This window comes from Nerophis lumbriciformis, linkage group LG18 (assembly GCF_033978685.3).
Source record: "Nerophis lumbriciformis linkage group LG18, RoL_Nlum_v2.1, whole genome shotgun sequence".
NCBI lineage: Eukaryota > Metazoa > Chordata > Actinopteri > Syngnathiformes > Syngnathidae > Nerophis > Nerophis lumbriciformis.
In genome coordinates this window covers 29,366,932-29,385,774 of record NC_084565.2, presented here as the reverse complement: position 1 = coordinate 29,385,774, position 18,843 = coordinate 29,366,932, and the positions used below count along the sequence as shown (strand labels likewise).

General features: G+C 35.8%; 1 protein-coding gene across 1 annotated transcript; it reads left to right on the top strand.

Moving 5' to 3' along the window:
- The first annotated feature begins 1,684 nt into the window (after positions 1-1,684).
- mpnd (MPN domain containing) lies at positions 1,685-18,826 on the top strand. The gene is made up of 13 exons (XM_061977970.1): positions 1,685-2,070; positions 5,637-5,833; positions 8,983-9,204; positions 9,303-9,405; positions 10,971-11,049; positions 11,111-11,207; positions 11,283-11,355; positions 11,429-11,505; positions 17,818-17,986; positions 18,058-18,128; positions 18,198-18,287; positions 18,351-18,443; positions 18,518-18,826. Exons 1-13 carry the CDS (start codon positions 2,064-2,066, stop codon positions 18,608-18,610), a joined length of 1,371 nt encoding a protein of 456 aa, XP_061833954.1. The 5' UTR covers positions 1,685-2,063; the 3' UTR covers positions 18,611-18,826.
- The last annotated feature ends 17 nt before the right edge of the window (positions 18,827-18,843 follow it).

Genomic DNA, 18,843 nt, shown 5'->3' with positions numbered 1-18,843 from the left:
TGTGTTGAACAATTGGATGGATCATTAAAGTTTGTCTAAGTCTAAGTCTAAGTCTATAGCAAGTCAGTGATGTACTGAGGGGCTCCACCATGGAACGCACGGAATGTCAGGACTAAAATTTTAAACTAAATGCGGAATTTAACTGGAAGCCAATGAAGACTGGATAGAACGGGGGTGATATGGTCTGTTCTGGGTGCACCGGTCAAAAGTCTAGCAGCCGCATTTTGTACAGTCTGACTTGTTGAAAAGGGCGAAGAGAGAATTGCAATAGTCAATACGAGACAAAATGAACGCGTGAATGATCATTTCAAGATCCAATTTTGACAACAAATGTCTCACTTGAGAAATATTTCTGAGATGATAAAAACAGTTTTTGGTCAGTTGATGACAGTGACCCTCCAAAGACTTTGACTGATCCAAGACAACCCCAAGGTTTCTGAGGCTGCTTTAGATCTGACCAATCTAGATATATGAGCACGAACTGATGAAGCCTACTTGGATGAGCGGCGAAACGTCTTCCAAAACAAACCAAGCAGTCCACTTGCGATCGATTGAATGCCCTGAGATGACAATGGCCTGGATGATTGAGAACCTTCATAGACATTTGGATAGTAAGATTGAATTTGTACAATTATTATGTGTACCATGAGATGCAGGCCACATGCCAACTGTGGTACAGTGTTGTATAGCAGGGCTATCTTGAAGCGAGTTGTACTTTAAAAAATTCATGAGACTGGGATTAGGGACGAATTGAAAATGTCATATCACCAAAGTGATCACGCTTATCATGATTATCACGGTATTCTAGAATCTGCCCACACACACACTACACCAGTGGTTCTTAACCTTGTTGGAGGTACCGAACCCCACCAGTTTCATATGCGCATTCACCGAACCCTTCTTTAGTGAAAAATAAAATGTTTTTTTTTTTCAAATTCAAGACAAAGTTGTATGTTTTTGGTAACACTTTAGTATGGGGAACATATTCTAAGTAATAAAGACTTAATTTAGAGTTATTTGGACACTAGGGGAACATATTCTAAGTAATAAAGACTTAATTTAGAGTTATTTGGACACTAGGGGAACATATTCTAAGTAATAAAGACTTAATTTAGAGTTATTTGGTTAGGGTTAGGGTCAGGGTTAGAGGGGTTATAATAAGGCCATGCCGAATTATGCATTAATAAGTACTTAATGATGACTAGTTAAGAGCCAATATGTTACTAATTTGCATGTTAATAAGCAACTAATTAATGGTGAATATGTTCCCCATACTAAAGTGTTACCATGTTTTTTTACGGTGCATAAAATGAAGCGTGCATGAACATCGCCTTGTTCAAACAACAAAACCAACACAGTGCATAAACTCACAACAAATTACACACCTGCAAACCAGCCAGCTGTTGCCGTATCCGTAATACGCCGATAGGTAGTTTGTATTTACACGATGAGTCCGGTGTGTTTTGACCTCCGCCGAACCCCTGAGGCCGACTCACAGAACCCCTAGGGTTCGATCGAACCCAGGTTAAGAACCACTGGATTAAATTGAATATTGTAGTTTGGTTGTACATCCAGCAGATGTCGCCAATATACACTGGCCCCGGTGGAGCGCAGTATTTTTTTTTTAAACGTTTGTCGCCCTCTAGTGGCAGTTCCCACACAAACAAGCATTCCTGCGAGAAAGACATGCCCGTCCCATAGCTCGACCGTCGCATTGTTTCCATTAATGGTTTATTTTCACTCATTATCACCATGCGGGTCGTTCTTTCGTGACTCTTTTGGTCTTTGGGTGTTTTAAGGCAATTAATTACCGTAAATAATGTCAGCTGGCGCGCCGGGCGAGCGTAAAGGAGGAAGAAGAAAGGGGAGGGGAGCTGACATTAAAGCAACACAACAAGGAAACTACACTGCCTTCATTTTATCTTCAATAATGGCCTCGACCACGACGCGGCTCCCCCTTTAAAAGACCGCAAACACTTCCATTCACACTGGAGCTCAACGACCGAGCCCGCTCGGCATCGAGTGCCGAGTTGGAGCGACTTGTTCCCGGCGTCCTCGGAGCCATGATGGGTGAGGAGGATGAATGAAAAGTGGATATTGTCATCCTTAGAGGGGGCGTTAGGAGCAAGGAAGCCATGTCCTGACCAGGAAACAAAAGGCTAGCGTTGGCACTGACGGAAATGCTCCATTGTGTCTTCATCTTGTCACTTTAGACCTTCTTTTAAGCAAGACTAGCTCTTATTTTTTTACAATGCAGCGCTTTAAATGTGACTGTCATCTCTCAAACACTTGCTTGTTTTTGTCCTGGTAACCAGTTAATCATAGTGAATATTGTAACAAACGACCCCCCCTTGTTTTATCACTTACATTGTCAGGTACATTTTGTTTTGTTTTTCTTAAAAAGTAAGACGTTTAACCCCAAATGATATAGATTGGTGATAATAGATACACTTTAATTTAGGGGTGTCAAACTCATTTTAGATGGGGGGCTACATGGAGAAAAATCTACTCCCAAGTGGGCCGGACTGGTAAAATCACGGCACGATAACTTAAAAATGAAGACGACTTGTTTAAAAATAGAACAAGCTCATTCTGAAAATGTACAAATAATTTTACACTTGCATGTTGCGGTTAATAGTATTCTGTCTGTCGGTTTTTACACTTTCTGAATAAATGATGTGATAATGTTCATCAGTCAACTCATTGGTGTTAATTTTCAATCTATCAAGATAAAAAAAATATCGAAATCAAATTACAGGATGTGATTTATGTAGTTTGCTCATTTTCCTCGACTGGTACACTATCGTGGTTTTATTTTTTTTTACATATGTGTCATAATCTACAAAGAAATAGACACATTTAGAACAGCGGTTTCTTTCATTCAAAAATTTCTACCCCCCCTTGTTTTATTACTTACACTGTTAGGTACATTTTGTTTTGCTTGTTTTTCTTAAAAAGTAAGACGTTTAACCCCAAATGATATAGATTGGTGATAATAGATACACTTTAATTCAGGGGTGTCAAACTCATTTTAGATGGGGGGCCACATGGAGAAAAATCTACTCCCAAGTGGGCCGGACTGGTAAAATCACGGCACGATAACTTAAAAATAAAGACAACTTCAGATTGTTTTCTTTGTTTAAAAATAGTGTGCGTGCGTGCGCGCTTCTGTACTACTAATATAAATATGATTTTCCACTTTTAACAGATCAGACTACTTCAGCCTAAAAAAACAGACACATGCACAATCATTTCCATCCATCCGTTTTCTATCGCTTGTCAATTTATCTGTAAAAATATACTAAATAAATATACCATATATAATATATCCATAAAGAAACTCACTTGTCATTTTAGTAGCAAAGCATCCTTGCTGCAGGCAAATATGATGCGTTTTTCTGCATGCTTTGAATAGGAAAAGGTAACGCTTATCTGATGGACAAATATAAAAATTTTAATAAAAGTCAGTACAGTCCTTTTTTTATCACTGTTAATTGGTTCCGGAAATGAAGGCAATAAATGAATTTCCGCAAAGTAGGAATCATTTATTATAAATGAAATATTTTTATAGTTACAGCATAAAAAAATGTTTATGACCTTCTAAATACGTTTTCGACATTATGAGCGCCATCTACACACGGAATAACACCCTATAGAGAGGGAGAATTTGGTGATGTATTTTTGCTTTAGTCACGTTAGCGGATATCTCCATATATAGTAAAGGTTTACCCGAAGAGTGATAATACGTTCTTTTTTTTCTGTACACTCTTTTAAGCCAATATATATAGAAAAAAATACAAACGCAACACTTTTGTTTTTGCTCCCATTTCTAATGAGTTGAACCCAAAGATGTAAAACTTTTATTATATACACTCTAGACCTATTCCTCTCAAATATTGTTCACAAATATGTCTTAAATCTGTGTTAGTGATCCATCCCACCTCACAGGTGTGGCATGACAAGATGCTGATAAAACGGCATGATTATTGCACAGGTGTGCCTGAGGTTGCCCACAATAAAAGGCCACTCTGAGATGTGCAGTTTTGCTTTGTCAGAAAAGCAGTAACCCCATTTGCTTCTCACAGTTTATACATCTCCTTTGCAAGAAGTTAATCAGGTGGCCTGTGGAATTATGGTCCACTCCTTCGATGGCTGTGCCAAGTTGCTGGATATTGGCAGGAACTGGAACACGCTGTCGTATACGCCGATCCACAGCATCCCAAACATGCTCAATGGGTGACATGTCCAGTGAGTATGCTGGCCATGCAAGAACTGGGATGTTTTCAGCTTCCGATAATTGTGCATTGTCATGCTACAACATGAGGTGATGGTCTCGGGTGAATGGCACAACAATGGGCCCCAGGATCTTGTCACGGTATCTCTGTGCATTCAAAATACCATCAATAAAATGCACTTGCCCATACCATAACTTCCCGCCCACCATTGCCACTTAAGTCGGTAACGACGACGAATTGCAATCAGGTCCAGATGGCGATGAGCACGATGAGCATGCAGATGAGCTTCCCTGGGACGGTTTTTGCAGGAATTCCTTGGTTATGCAAACCAATTTTTGCAGCAGCTGTCCGGGTGGCTGGTCTCAAATGATCATGGAGGTGCACCTGCTGGATGTGAAGGTCCTGGGCTGGTGTGGTTATGTGTGGTCTGCGGTTGTGAGGCCGGTTGGATGTACTGCCAAATTTTCTGAAAGACTTCTGGAGACTGCTTATGGTAGAGAAATGAACATTCAATTCACAGGCAACAGCTCTGGTAGACATTCCTGCAGTCAGCATGCCAACTGCACGCTCCCTGTGGCATTGTGCTGTGTGATAAAACTGCACATTTCAGAGTGGCGTTTTTTTGTGGGCAGACCAAGGCCCACCTGTGCAATAATAATGGTGTTTAATCAACATCTTGATGCCACACCTGTGCTGTGGGATGGATTATCTTGGCAAAGAAGTGTTCACTAACAGAGATTTAGACACATTTGTGAACAATATTTGAAAATAATACATCTTGTGTGTGTATATAGTAAAGTTTTAGATCTTTGAGTTCAACGCATGAAAAATTGGAGTAAAAACAAAAGTCTTGCGTTTATATTTTTGTTCAGTGGAGAAATGCTGCCTGCGGCTGAGCCAATCAGTAGCCACGATACTGAACAGAGCGCTCTGATTGGTTTGGCCAATAATACTGGAATTTGGAAATTATTAGTTTATTTAGCCATTTTTATGCTTGAAAATACTTATTTTAGGACCACAAAAATATAGAATATTCGTTATAAACAACTCTTACAAATCTGTAATAAAGTCGCAATATTTAAAGTGCGATGTGGCAAAAGACTGTATACCATTATCCAACACCAGTTGAAAACGGTCAAATGTGATACTTTTTGCTGCATCTGAATATCAGAATTTGAATGAAAGCCAAAATTTAAGATTGGTTTATGTTAAGATAAAAGTGGGATAATTTTGTTTTTTGTCTATAGCATTGCTACATATTTCTTGATAATGCTTGTTGTACAGTCGAGTAAGGATGTCACTGTTCCTACTACAGAGTAAATTAGTGTGCAATAGAATGTTCCTATATTATTGTACACGTTGGTTGTATGTTTTAGTAACAAATGTGTGTTTCCTCCTCAGAGCCGCCCAGTTCGCCACAGGCGGTGGAGGACGGAGGTGAGGAAGACGAGGACGAGCTGAGCGGAGGCGAAGAGGCCGACCTGCGCTCCACCTCGGGCCGCGGCTCCTTGCTCACCCGTAGAGGCATCACGCTGCGAGTGCTCCTGAAGGACGGCCTGGTGGAGCCCGGTGACGGCGCCCTGGCCATTCACTACTTGGTAATACATACAAGCAAGTAGGGGTGTGGCCAGATTAAATCATGACCATTATATCTCGTTTAGAGAAAAGCTGTCTCGTGGGCAGAAGACAGCCGGAAGTGTTTTTGTTTATTTTAAAGGGGTCTTATTTAGGGCTGCAACAACTAATCGATTAAATAGATTAAAATCGATTATAAAAATAGTTGGCGATTAATTTAGTCATCGATTCGTTGGATCTATGTTATGCGCAGAGTTTTTTTTAATAATTTTTTTTATTTAATTTTTTTTATAAACCATTGTTTATAACCTGCAACATTTACAAACAGCTGAGAAACACTAATCAAAATAAGTATGCTGCCAGCATGCTGTTTTTTTCTTCAATAAAATACTGGAAAGGATAGAAATGTTGTTTGTCTCTTTTATCCGATAATTAATTGATTAATCGAAGTAATAATCGACAGATTAATCGGTTAGCAAAATAATCGTTAGTTGCAGCCTTAGTCTTATTATGCAAAACTAACTTTTCTCACCTGTTGGTACACATTTTTGTGTCTTTGGGATCCCCATAAGTCCCGAACATGTGAACTCAAGCCATGGAAGCATGGTGTAGAATTTGAGACTTTGGTGATGTATTTTTCTTTAGTTACGTCAGCGGGTATCTCCATATAGAGTAAAGGTTTACCTGAAGAGTGATAAGTTCTTTATTTTTCTTTGTCCTCTTGTTGTGGAGCAGACTGGCTCGTACATGCACATGCATGTTAAAATGTTCTGCTGTTGCCATTTGTAACACAAAGTAGCGTATAATTCTAACTTCTGTCAGTAGTGCTAAAAAGTACAACATGGCTGACAGGGTGGAGACGCAGTCAAAGGGGGCTTGGCTTCAGCACTTAGATAGGACCTCCCACAAAACGGTGCATTCTGATTTAGACGGTCAAAAAGCGGCTATATGTTATTCTATATGACACAATCTTTTGACCAAAGAACCACCGTTGCATTACAATGAAGTGTTTTAAATGTAAAATAAACAAATCAGAAGCATATCCTTTTGATTGGAAACTCACAGTAAATGCTTTGCACAGACTACAAACCAAAAAAGCAATTAGAAAGACTGTTTTTTTTCGACTGCTCAAGCGGCCGCTCCCCTTATTTAAGATCAGCCATCGTGTGTATGTCCAAGGAGAAGCAGCCAAACTGTCAATCATTAACGCTAAGACGCGACAGAAAAGCACCCTGGACACACTTGATCGCTTCCCCCGGCAGCAAAGCACCACAACAGAAACCTTTTAAAACAGGATTGTCCAAACTTTTTTCGCTGAGGGCAGCACGGTGAAAAATAAAAGTATGCTGGGGCCATTTTGATATTTTTCCTTTTCAAAACCAATACAATATTTTGTTTCCCCTCAATTTTTGTTGAATGTTTAAGGTCTTGGGGACCTGCAAGGATGTCAATCATAAAAGGGTTAAAAAGTCAGATCTTATTTTTATTTATTTTATACTTTTATTGCTAAAATATGTATAGATCAACTTCACATCTATCTGTTGACATTAAGTAAAATTTTCTTTGTTTTATGTTCTTTTTATTCAAAGAAACCTGTTTTTTTTTTTTTCATGGCAAAAACAAAATATGCAATATTTTTCCTGCCAAAAAATGTTCAAAGTTCAATCTATGATGTGCAGTAATTGGAGCCTTGAATAGGTAAATAATTCATGACAATTTTCTTCTGATGTAGTATTATTATTATTATTATAATTATTATTATTATTATTTTGAACAATGACAGTTCAAACAAAAGCTGACTTAAGTTCTGGGTGATCCACAAGGCCCCACTCATACAAATGTTAAAATAAGTCATATATAAACATATTATTTTTACTTTCAATGCTTCAATCAACTTCATATCAATGTCGAGTTTGTATAATTTTTTGAGCAATTCCAATTTTAAAGTAAACTGCCTGCATGCAGCTTTTTGTTATTAGTGTCAATACTGCAACATTTTCTCATTACATTTCACCTGTTTGCTCTTTTTATTTTATTTTTGTAATGGCATTTTTAAGATGTGCCACAGGCCTGTAAAAAATGAGCTGCGGGCCAGAAGTGGGCCACGCTTTGGACACCTCTGGTTTGAAACATGAGTTAACGTTGCACATCAAACGTTTGAGACATATGTGATTGACAGTCCGGAAAGCCAATCAGAGCCAACATTTCTTCTAAATGTAATTGTGTCAAGTGTAGACATTGATTTGTCAAAACACTATTTGTAACCACTGTGAATGGTGGCTCTGGTTTATCTCGTTTATATTATATGAAAATGAAGAAAAGCAACAAATTCATTATTTATTCCTCAGAAAAGTGTTCTGTTTTTTGATGTACAGTATTAACTTCCAACACCTAAAATTGACTTGGTGTTTTATTTTAGTAAATAAAAGCGACTGCATCTGTTTAAAACAATAAATGACTTTTTAAAGCTACTTTTTTGTTATAGAGCCATCTTTATAATGTAATGAATTTCATCCAATTTACACTTGTTAATGGCGAGAACGACACAAAAAGATGCTTGCTTCCACCCCCCTTTTTTCTTCGTGCATATGCTTAAAATGATCAAAATATGTAAATATTCCATGTCATGAATGTGCCTGTTACTACATTACATTTATACTTGTGTGTATATAAAACCTTAATGGAGGTGTTTGGATGTTTTTTTAAGGGCTTTTATAGGCAGAATAGAGCGACTCCCACAGCATCAATTGTAAACAGACTTTTGACCACATTTATTTACTTTTTAGAATGCATTAAAGACAAATGTGTTCTTGTCTTACATAAGGATTGTGAATGATAGGCAACATTCCAAAAAAAGTGCAGTTCCCCTTTAAATATATCTACCGGTACTCTACTAAAATGTCAAAAGTTAAAAGGTCATGCGTGCAAAGTGCAACTGCATTGTTTTAAAAAGTCTCATTGTCCTGTCCTATTCCTTGTCATGGTAGTTTTCTTGAAAACATTGGCACTGTCAGAAATTGTTGAAAAAATAGTAAAAATGGGCCCTTCTTTGGAATTTCCCCAACTCTACCCCTTGCATACACCATATTACTCCTGTAATATGGTGTATGCAAAACAACACATGACCACATGCCTGTACAAGCAATGCTCAAGATAGCTGTGTCTCCCTCAGGGTAAGAACTTTATAGGGGACCTGTTGAACGACGGGAAAATCCGCTGGGTGGAGACGGGCCAGATCTTCAACTCGCCCAGTGCATGGGCCACCCACTGCAAGCGCCTGGTCAACCCGGCCAAGAAGTCCGGCTGCGGCTGGGCGTCCGTGCGCTACCGGGGACAGAAGCTGGTGCAGTACAAGACCACCTGGCTGCACAAGTACCAGCCCAGTGCAGACATGGTGAGGACGAGAACAACCTTGTACACAAGGTCTTAACAAATGTATCTTCTTCAGTACTCCTGCATGGCTTTTTGTTGCTTGTGTGTTTTACATAACAGAGCCTGGTGAGTGAGGAAGATGATGACGAGGATGAAGAAGAAGGGAAATCAGCTGTGCTGGCCGATGAGAAGAACAAAAACAATAAACCTGGAGGACTACATGGTATTATTATTGCTGGTATTATTATTAAAAAAACAAAAACAAGTCAAAGTTACATAGTGTAGTATTTGTCAACGTTGTACTATAGTAGTGTTTTGTCCAAAGTGTAGCTTTTATATCAGGGATATTCAACTACATTGTTTTCGGGGCCACATTTCTAGAAAGCTAAGGACCAGAGGACCAAACTTCTTCCTTCACTATTTATCTTTTTTTGTGTATTCCGGAGAACCATTGTCCTCTACAGTAGACATTGGATTTAGGTCTATTTATTTTGTCACTTACTGGAGCGTTCTGCTGTTTTTAAGGACCTCCTGCAAGAAAGCTAATCAAAGATTATCTCTACGATAGCACTCTAGTGTTTTTAAGAAAGAATCCGCTGCATAAATTTGCGTCTCTCACAAGTCTTTTGAACAGAACTCACAGGGCACCAGCTGATTAGCTTAAATGATGAAAAAGAAAATACCTAAAATGGAACCTTGAGGAACACCACCAGTATAACTAAAGAAGTTTAACAAACGATTACGGACTGTATCGGAATTATACAAGGTACAGTGGCTCGGTAGGAAGAGCAGCCGTGCCAGCAACCTGAGGGTTCCTGGTTTGATCCCCGGCTTCCGCCATCCAAGTCACGTCTGTTATGTCCTTGAGCAAGACACTTCACCCTTGCTCCTGATGGGTCGTGATTGTCGATTGTCACTGAACCCATTTACTTTAGTTACATAAATCTGTCTGAAATGATTTTAAAAAAACCCAAAAAAAAGAGGATTTAAAGGGGTGCCTTGAGGAACTGCGGACCGGTCAACGCTTGAGGGGGGGTATGGTATTTTTTTATTTTATTTTAAAAAAAATACAATCATGTGTGCTTACGGACTGTATCCCTGCTGACTGTATTGATCTATATTGATATATAATGTAGGAACCACAAATATTAATAACAGAAAGAAACAACTCTTTTGTGTGAATGAGGGAGGGAGGTTTTTTGGGTTGGTGCACTAATTGTATGTGTATCTTGTGTTTTTTATGTTGATTTAATTTAAAAAAAAAAAGTTTTAATTTCTTCTGCGGCCCGGTATTAATCGATCCACGGATTGGTACCGGGCCGCGGCCCGGTGTTTGGGGACCACTGATGTAAATCCCACATTTGGCATGTCAATGCAAGGATCTGCCAATGTGTTTACAGTGGTCCAAGTTCCTCTAAACAACAAGAGCACTCTGCTGTGTTTAGGAACGTGGTGCAAAAATGTTTGTTGAACTGAACTAGGGGGAGGGTATAGTGTCAATCCAGCGACAGATTTGGCCCCCCAGGCCCTCAGTTGAAGGCCCCCTGCTTTAGATTGTTTAAAAATGTTTAGGAAGCCTTACTGGGAACAAACTGTTTTAATGCTAATGAGCTGTGTTTGTCCAACAGTATGTGTGGTTTCAAGAAGGACTATTGTAGGTTATGGTTAGTCTTTGGTCCAGGGTTTATGTTAGGGTTAGGGAGCAGTACTCTGCCTTCAAAATGCAGTTATGTGTCATCTGTCAAGAACCCTTCAGCTTTAAAAAATGTTTTTTCTTCATCATTCCAGATGTTCTCGCGCCACGTAGAACAGACCGAGAGAGAATTCCTGTCAGATATGGTTCTTTGGGCATCAGGGATGCTGCCAGGTTAGTCATCTTTCCAATCCTCACCCTCAGCTAACCTTAATGAGGGATCTTGCGTCCTCAGAGACCCTCACACGCTGGTGGAACTGTCGGCCTTTTCAGCCATCAACAGATTCCAGCCTTTCAACGTGGCCGTGTCCAGTAACGTGCTGCTGCTCATGGTGACCACTCTCACTCTACATGTGTCCTTAGGAACAACACATCAAAAACATCCATGTTTGTGTCTCCCTTACTAGGACTTCCACTGTCACCTGACCACCAGTGAGGTGGTGGGATACTTGGGAGGACGGTGGGACACAAACACACAACGTGAGTGTGACCCGAGACTCAAACATGTTAGTTTATGTAAGTTCACTTAGGAGGATGTTTGTGCTTCCCTCAGTGCTCACCATCTTGCGGGCCTTTCCTTGTCGGACCAGACTGGCTGACAGAGACGCTGCCTCTGCTGTTGAGGAGGAGGTAATACACACACACACACACACACACACACACACACACACACACACACTGTGGATGACAGGAGAGATAGGAAATTATTTGAATCATCTCACAAAAGAAGTGCGGACAAACTTGACAAAAGAAAACGTTTACTGAAATAATGATCTCCACCCTAAAAAAAAGCCTTACCTCAATAAGTGGGACAAATAAATGCCACACCTACAATATAATCCTCAGGATTGGGGGAAAACAAGACATAAGGTCATAACCTAATCAACACAACTGCAGGTGTGATATATAATTAAATTCTGTATTTCAAGAGGTTTTAATCTACAAGTGGATACATACTGTAGTTTTAAATACTGTATTTTTGAGTGGTTTTAGTCTAAAAGATGCATATTGTAGTGTTTTAAATGTATTTTTAAGTGGTTTTGGTCCAAAAGTAGATACATTCAACTAATGTTTTAAATATTGTATTTTTAAGTGGTTTTAGTCTAAAAATAGATACTGTCGTGTTTTAAATTCTGTATTTTTTGTGCTTATGGTCTAAAAGCAGATACATATTATAGTGTTTAAAAAGTTGTGTTTTTAGTCTAAGTAGATACATATTATTGTGTATCTATAGTGTATTTGTATTTTTAGTTGTTTTAGTGTACAACTATATACATATTAGTGTTTTTAAATTCTCTATTTTTAAGTGGTTTTAGTCCAAAAGTAGATGATTACTGTAGTGTTTTATTTATTTATTTTTTTGTCCTGTCCAGCTTCTCAGGCAAATAATATATAGTAGATGTAGATGCCCATGTCGGCTGTTCAGATTTACTTTACAAAAGAGAAGTGTAGGATACTTCTCTTGTTGCCTTATTTGTATTTGACTTTATTAAATGTATTTATATTATCATTTGGTGCAGCCGGGCCGGAGCAGGAGGGGATAGAAAGAGGAAAAAAAGAAGACAGAGGGGGAAATTGTGGGGATAAGAGGGGGATTAGACAGAGAGACAAAAACACTGTAGTGTTTTACATATTCTATTTTAAGTGGTTTTAGTCTAAAAGTAGATACATTCAACTAGTGTTTTAAATATTGTATTTTTAAGTGGTTTTAGTCTAAAAATAGATACTGTTGTGTTTTAAATACTGTATTTTTTAGTACTTTTAATCTTAAAAGTAGGTACATATTATAGTGTTTAAAATGTTGTTTAGTAGTTTTAGTCTATAAGTAGATACATAAATTAAAATTTTGTATTTATAGTTGTTTTAGTGTACAACTAGATACATATTAGTGTTTTTAAATTCTCTATTTTTAAGTGGTTTTGGTCTAAAAGTAGATACATATTATAGTGTTTAAAATGTTGTTTTCAGTAGTTTCAGTCTAAGTAGATATTATAGTGTTTTAATTTTTTTAATTTTTAGTTGTTTTAGTCTACAATTAGATACATATTAGTGTTTTTAAATTCTGTTTTTTTAAGTGGTTTTAGTCCAAAAGTAGATACATTGCTGTAGTATTTTAAATATTCTATTTTAAGTGGTTTAGTCAACTAGTGTTTTAGATATTGTATTTTTAAGTGGTTTTAGTCTAAAAATAGATACTGTCGTGTTTTGAATTCTGTATTTTTTTTTTAGTGCTTTTGGTCTAAAATAGATGCATATTGTAGTGTTTAAAATGTTGTGTTTTTAGTAGTTTTAGTGTATAAGTAGATACATATAGTGTTTTAAATTTTGTATTTTTCTCTAGCGCCCCCCGCGACCCCAAAGGAAATAAGCGGTAGAAAATGGATGGATGGATGGATAGTTGTTTTAGTGTACAATTATATACATATTAGTGTTTTAAATACATTCTGTATTTTTAAGTGGTTTTAGTCCAAAAGTAGAGACATTACTGTAGTGTTTTAAATATTCTATTTTAAGTGGTTTTAGTCTAAATATTGTATTTTAAGTGGTTTTAGTCTAAACATAGATACTGTTGTGTTTAAAATTCTGTATTTTTCAGTGTTTTTGGTCGAAAAGTAGGTACATATTATGGGTTTAAAATGTTGTTTTTAGTAGTTTTAAAACATATAGTGTTTTAAATTTTGTATTTTTAGTTGTTGTAGTGTACAACTATATACATATTAGTGTTTTTAAATTCTGTATTTTTAAATAGTTTTGGTCCAAAAGTAGATACATTACTGTAATGTTTTAAATACTCTATTTTAAGGGGTTTTAGTCTAAAAGATACATTCAACTAGTGTTTTAAATATTGTATTTTTAAGTGGTTTAAGTTTAAAAATACATACTATCGTGTTTTAAATATTGTATTTTTAAGTGGTTTAAGTTTAAAAATACATACTATCGTGTTTTAAATTCTGTATTTTTTTTACTGCTTTTGGTCTAAAAGTAGATGCATATTATAGTCTTTAAAATGTTGTGTTTTTAGTAGTTTTAGTGTATAAGTAGATACATATAATAGTGTTTAAAATGTTGTATTTTTGGTTGTTGTAGTGTACAACTATATACACATTAGTGTTTTTAAATTCTCTATTTTTAAGTAGTTTAAGTCTAAAAATAGACACTGTCGTGTTTTAAATTCTGTATTTTTTAGTGCTTTTGGTCCAAAAGTAGATGCATGTTGTAGTGTTTAAAATGTTGTTTTTAGTAGGTTTAGTCTATACATAGTGTTTTAAATATTCTATTTTTAAGTGGTTTTAGTCTAAAAATAGATACTGTCGTGTTTAAAATGCTGTATTTTTTTAGTGCTTTTGGTCTGAAAGTAGGTACATATTGTTTAAAAAGTTGTTTTTAGTAGTTTTAGTCTAAACATATTATAGTGTATCTATAGTGTATTTGTATTTTTAGTTGTTATAGTGTACAATTAGATATTAGTGTTTTTAAATTCTCTATTTTTAAGTGGTTTTAGTCCAAAAGTAGACGCAGTTCTGTGTTTTAAATATTCTATTTTAAGTGGTTTTAGTCTAAAAGTAGATACATTCAACTAGTGTTTTAAATATCGTATTTTTAAGTGGTTTTAGTCTAAAAATAGATACTGTTGTGTTTAAAATGCTGTATTTTTTAGTGTTTTTGGTCTAAAAGTAGGTACCGGTACATATTATAGTGTTTAAAATGTTGTGTTTAGTGGTTTTAGTCTTTAAGTTGATACATATAATAGTGTTTTAGATTTTGTATTTATAGTTGTTTAAGTGTACAACTAGATACATATTAGTGTTTTTAAATTCTCAATTTTTAAGTGGTTTTGGTCTAAAAGTAGATACATATTATAGTGTTTAAAATTTTGTATTTTTAGTTGTTTTAGTGTACAATTACATACATATTAGTGTTTTTAAATTCTCAATTTTTAAGTGGTTTTGGTCTAAAAGTAGATACTTATTATAGTGTTTAAAATTTTGTTTTTTTAGTTGTTTTAGTGTACAATTACATACATATTAGTGTTTTTAAATTCTGTATTTTTAAATGGTTTTGGTCCAAAGTAGATACATTACTATAGTGTTTTAAATACTCTATTTTAAGTGGTTTTAGTCTAAAAGTAGATACATTCAACTAGTGTATATTGTATTTTTAAGTGGTTTAATTTTAAAAATAGATACTGTCGTGTTTTAAATTCTGTATTTTTTACTGCTTTTGGTCTAAAAGTAGGTACATATTGTTTAAAATGTTGTTTTTAGTAGTTTTAGTCTATACATATTATAGTGTATCTATAGTGTATTTGTATTATATTATAGTGTATCTATAGTGTATTTGTATTATATTATAGTGTATCTATAGTGTATTTGTATTTTTGTGTTTAAAATGTTGTGTTTTTAGTAGTTTTAGTGTATAAGTAGATATGTATTAGTGTTTTAAATTTTGTATTTTTAGTTGTTTTACTGTACAATTAGTGTTTTTAAATAAATTCTGTATTTTTAAGTGGTTTTAGTCCAAAAGTAGATACATTACTGTGGTGTTTAAATATTATATTTTAAGTGGTTTTAGTCCAAAAGTAGATACATTCAACTAGTATTTAAAATTTTGTATTTTAAGTGGTTTTAGTCCAAACATAGATACCGTCGTGTTTAAAATTCTGTATTTTTAGTGCTTTTGGTCTAAAAGTAGGTACATATTATAGTGTTTAAAATGTTTTTTAGTAGTTTTAGTCTATAAGGAGATACATGTAATAGTGTTTTAAATTTTGTATTTTTGTTGTTGTAGTGTACAACTATATACATATTAGTGTTTTTAAATTCTCTATTTTTAAGTGGTTTTAGTCCAAAAGTAGATGCATTTCTGTAGTGTTTTAAATATTCTATTTTAAGTGGTCTTAGTCTAAAAGTAGATACATTCAACTAGTGTTTTAAATATTGTATTTTTAAGTGGTTTAATTTTAAAAATAGATACTGTTGTGTTTTAAATTCTGTATTTTTTACTGCTTTTGGTCTAAAATTAGGTACATATTGTTTAAAATGTTGTTTTTAGTAGTCTTAGTCTATACATATTATAGTGTATCTATAGTGAATTTGTATTATATTATAGTGTATCTATAGTGTATTTGTATTTTTGTGTTTTAAAATGTTGTTTTTAGTAGTTTTAGTGTATAAGTAGATATGTATTATAGTGTTTTAAATTTTGTATTTTTAGTTGTTTTACTGTACAATTAGTGTTTTTAAATACATTCTGTATTTTTAAGTGGTTTTAGTCCAAAAGTAGATACATTACTGTAGTGTTTTAAAGATTCTATTTTAAGTTTTTTAGTCCAAAAATAGATACATTAAACTAGTATTTTAAATATTGTATTTTAAGTGGTTTAAGTTTAAAAATAGATACTGTCGTGTTTTAAATTCTGTCTTTTTTAGTGTTTTTGGTCTAAAAGTAGATGCATATTATAGTGTTTAAAATGTTGTGTTTTTAGTAGTTTTAGTCTATAAGGAGATACATGTAATAGTTTTAAATTTTGTATTTTTTGTTGTAGTGTACAACTATATACATATTAGTGTTTTTAAATTCTCTATTTTTAAGTGGTTTAAGTCTAAAAATAGATACTGTCGTGTTTTAAATTCTGTATTTTGTAGTGCTTTTGGTCTAAAAGTAGATGCATATTGTAGTGTTTAAAATTTTGTTTTTAGTAGTTTTAGTCTATAAGTAGATACGTATAAAAGTGTTTTAAATGTTGTATTTTTAGTTGTGTACAACTATATACATATTAGTGTTTTTAAATTCTATATTTTTAAGTGGTTTTGGTCCAATGCATAATAAAGAAGGAAAAAAACATAAGTCACACTGGAGTATAAGTCACATTTTTGGGGGAAATTTATTTGCTAAAACCCAACACCAAGAATAGACATTTGAAAGGCAATTTAAAATAAATAAAGAATAGTGAACAACAGGCTGAATAAGTGTACGTTATATGAGGCATAAATAACCAACTGAGAACGTGCCTGGTATGTTAACGTAACATATTATGGTAAGAGTCATTCAAATAACTATAACATATAGAACATGCTATACGTTTACCAAACAATCTGTCACTCCTAATCGCTAAATCCCATGAAATCTTATACGTCTAGTCTCTTACGTGAATGAGCTAAATAATATTATTTGATATTTTACGCTAATGTATTAATAATTTCACACATAAGTCGCTCATGAGTATAAGTCGCACCCCCGGCCAAACTATGAAAAAAACTGCGACTTATAGTCCGAAAAATACGGTATACATAATTCAAATACATATATTGCAATATTTTAATTTGCATAAAAATGCATTTTAAAATTGATCTTTTGAATATTAGTACGTCCCTCGTTTTTTGATTGATTAAGTTTATTGACATCTTAAAGAATTGAATCCAAAGGGCAAATAAATGACACAAAAGGGCCAAAAGGCTTGTTTCCATTGTGAGTGTGAACGGTTGTCTATCTGTGTTGGCCCTGTGATGATGTAGTGACTTGTCCAGGGTGTACCCTGCCTTCCGCCCCAGTGTGCCTGGGCGGTAGAAAATGGATGGATAAAATATTGTAATATACTATACTTTAAGTATACTTGTTTTAAAAGGAATCATGTAAAAAAACATGACTTTTTAAAATGTCTGTCTTGTACTTTCTGCAGTTGAGTAATTTACCGTAATGCCATATGGCCCTTATTTGAGTAAATAAGAGTATTCCGTCTGCTGTTTAGTCAGAATTAAGACAATGTAGGCCTTTCAAAGCCTACATTATAGGTATATTATTACTATATACTCAGAACAAGACGCTTGTTGCTTCTAACTGTTTTTTTCTAGGACTAAATAGTTTTACAGTGGATGTACCCAATACCATTAAATATCACTTTCAGTATTCTAAACCATTTTCTGAAATGTGAATGTTGTCCAGATCTGCCAGAACCTGTTCATGCGCGGCTTGTCTCTGGTGGGCTGGTACCACAGTCACCCGCGAGGCCCAGCCTTGCCCTCCCTGCAGGACATCGACTCCCAGATGGACCACCAGCTGAGGCTGCAGGGCTCCAACAACGGCTTCCAGCCCTGCCTGGGCGTCATCTGCGGTACGTAGGGTCAGTACGTCCTCTCAGCTTTCCCTAATAAGGCTCCGGTTACCATTCGGACTCTTTTCCAGGACCGTACTACCACGGCAATCAAGGCGTGGCCTCCACCATAACTCCATTCTGGGTCGTGCCACCACCTGAGGTGAGCGCACAGGGCGGTGGTCTTTTAAAAGTGCAGTAGACGTTAATGGTCACGTTTCTCTCCGTGCAGCAAAGACCCAACGACTACGGCATACCAGTGGCTGTGGAGGTGACCTACGTGCAAGACAACTTCCTCACCAGTGATGTCCTCAACGAGATGGTAGTAGCTGAAGAACCGCCACACTTTGTGAAGACCGTCCATTAAGTGCTTGTTCCTGTGCAGATGCTGCTGGTGGACTACTACAAAGCTGCTCCTGACCTGGTGCACTTCAGTCAGTACTGGTGTCCTGATACCACCATGATGGACAAGATCAAGGTGAGAGCATCAAGATTGTCCGCTGTGACTGCTTGAGCTAACTTCCTGTTTTGGCTCCTCCCCCCTCCATCCAGGGCTCTCTGAGCTGCCACGCCCCTAAGGATCAAGCCTACTCTCAGATCTTGGAGCACGTCTACAGTCAGCTGAGTGGCGTACAGGTGCCTTGATGACACTTACTGTGAGTGCTAGTAAGAAAAGCCCACACCCAGATAGCTCCATGTCAACTGTTGTAAACTTTTCTCCATGTGCCATACCTTTTTTTAATTTATTATGGAGCACAGGTGAGAACAGAACATTGATTCACATTTCTAACCAATACACACTGGATTTATTTAAATCAATTGTCTTTCTGTTGTATTTAAAAAAAAGAAATATAGATTCAATTGTTTTTGTCTGTTTA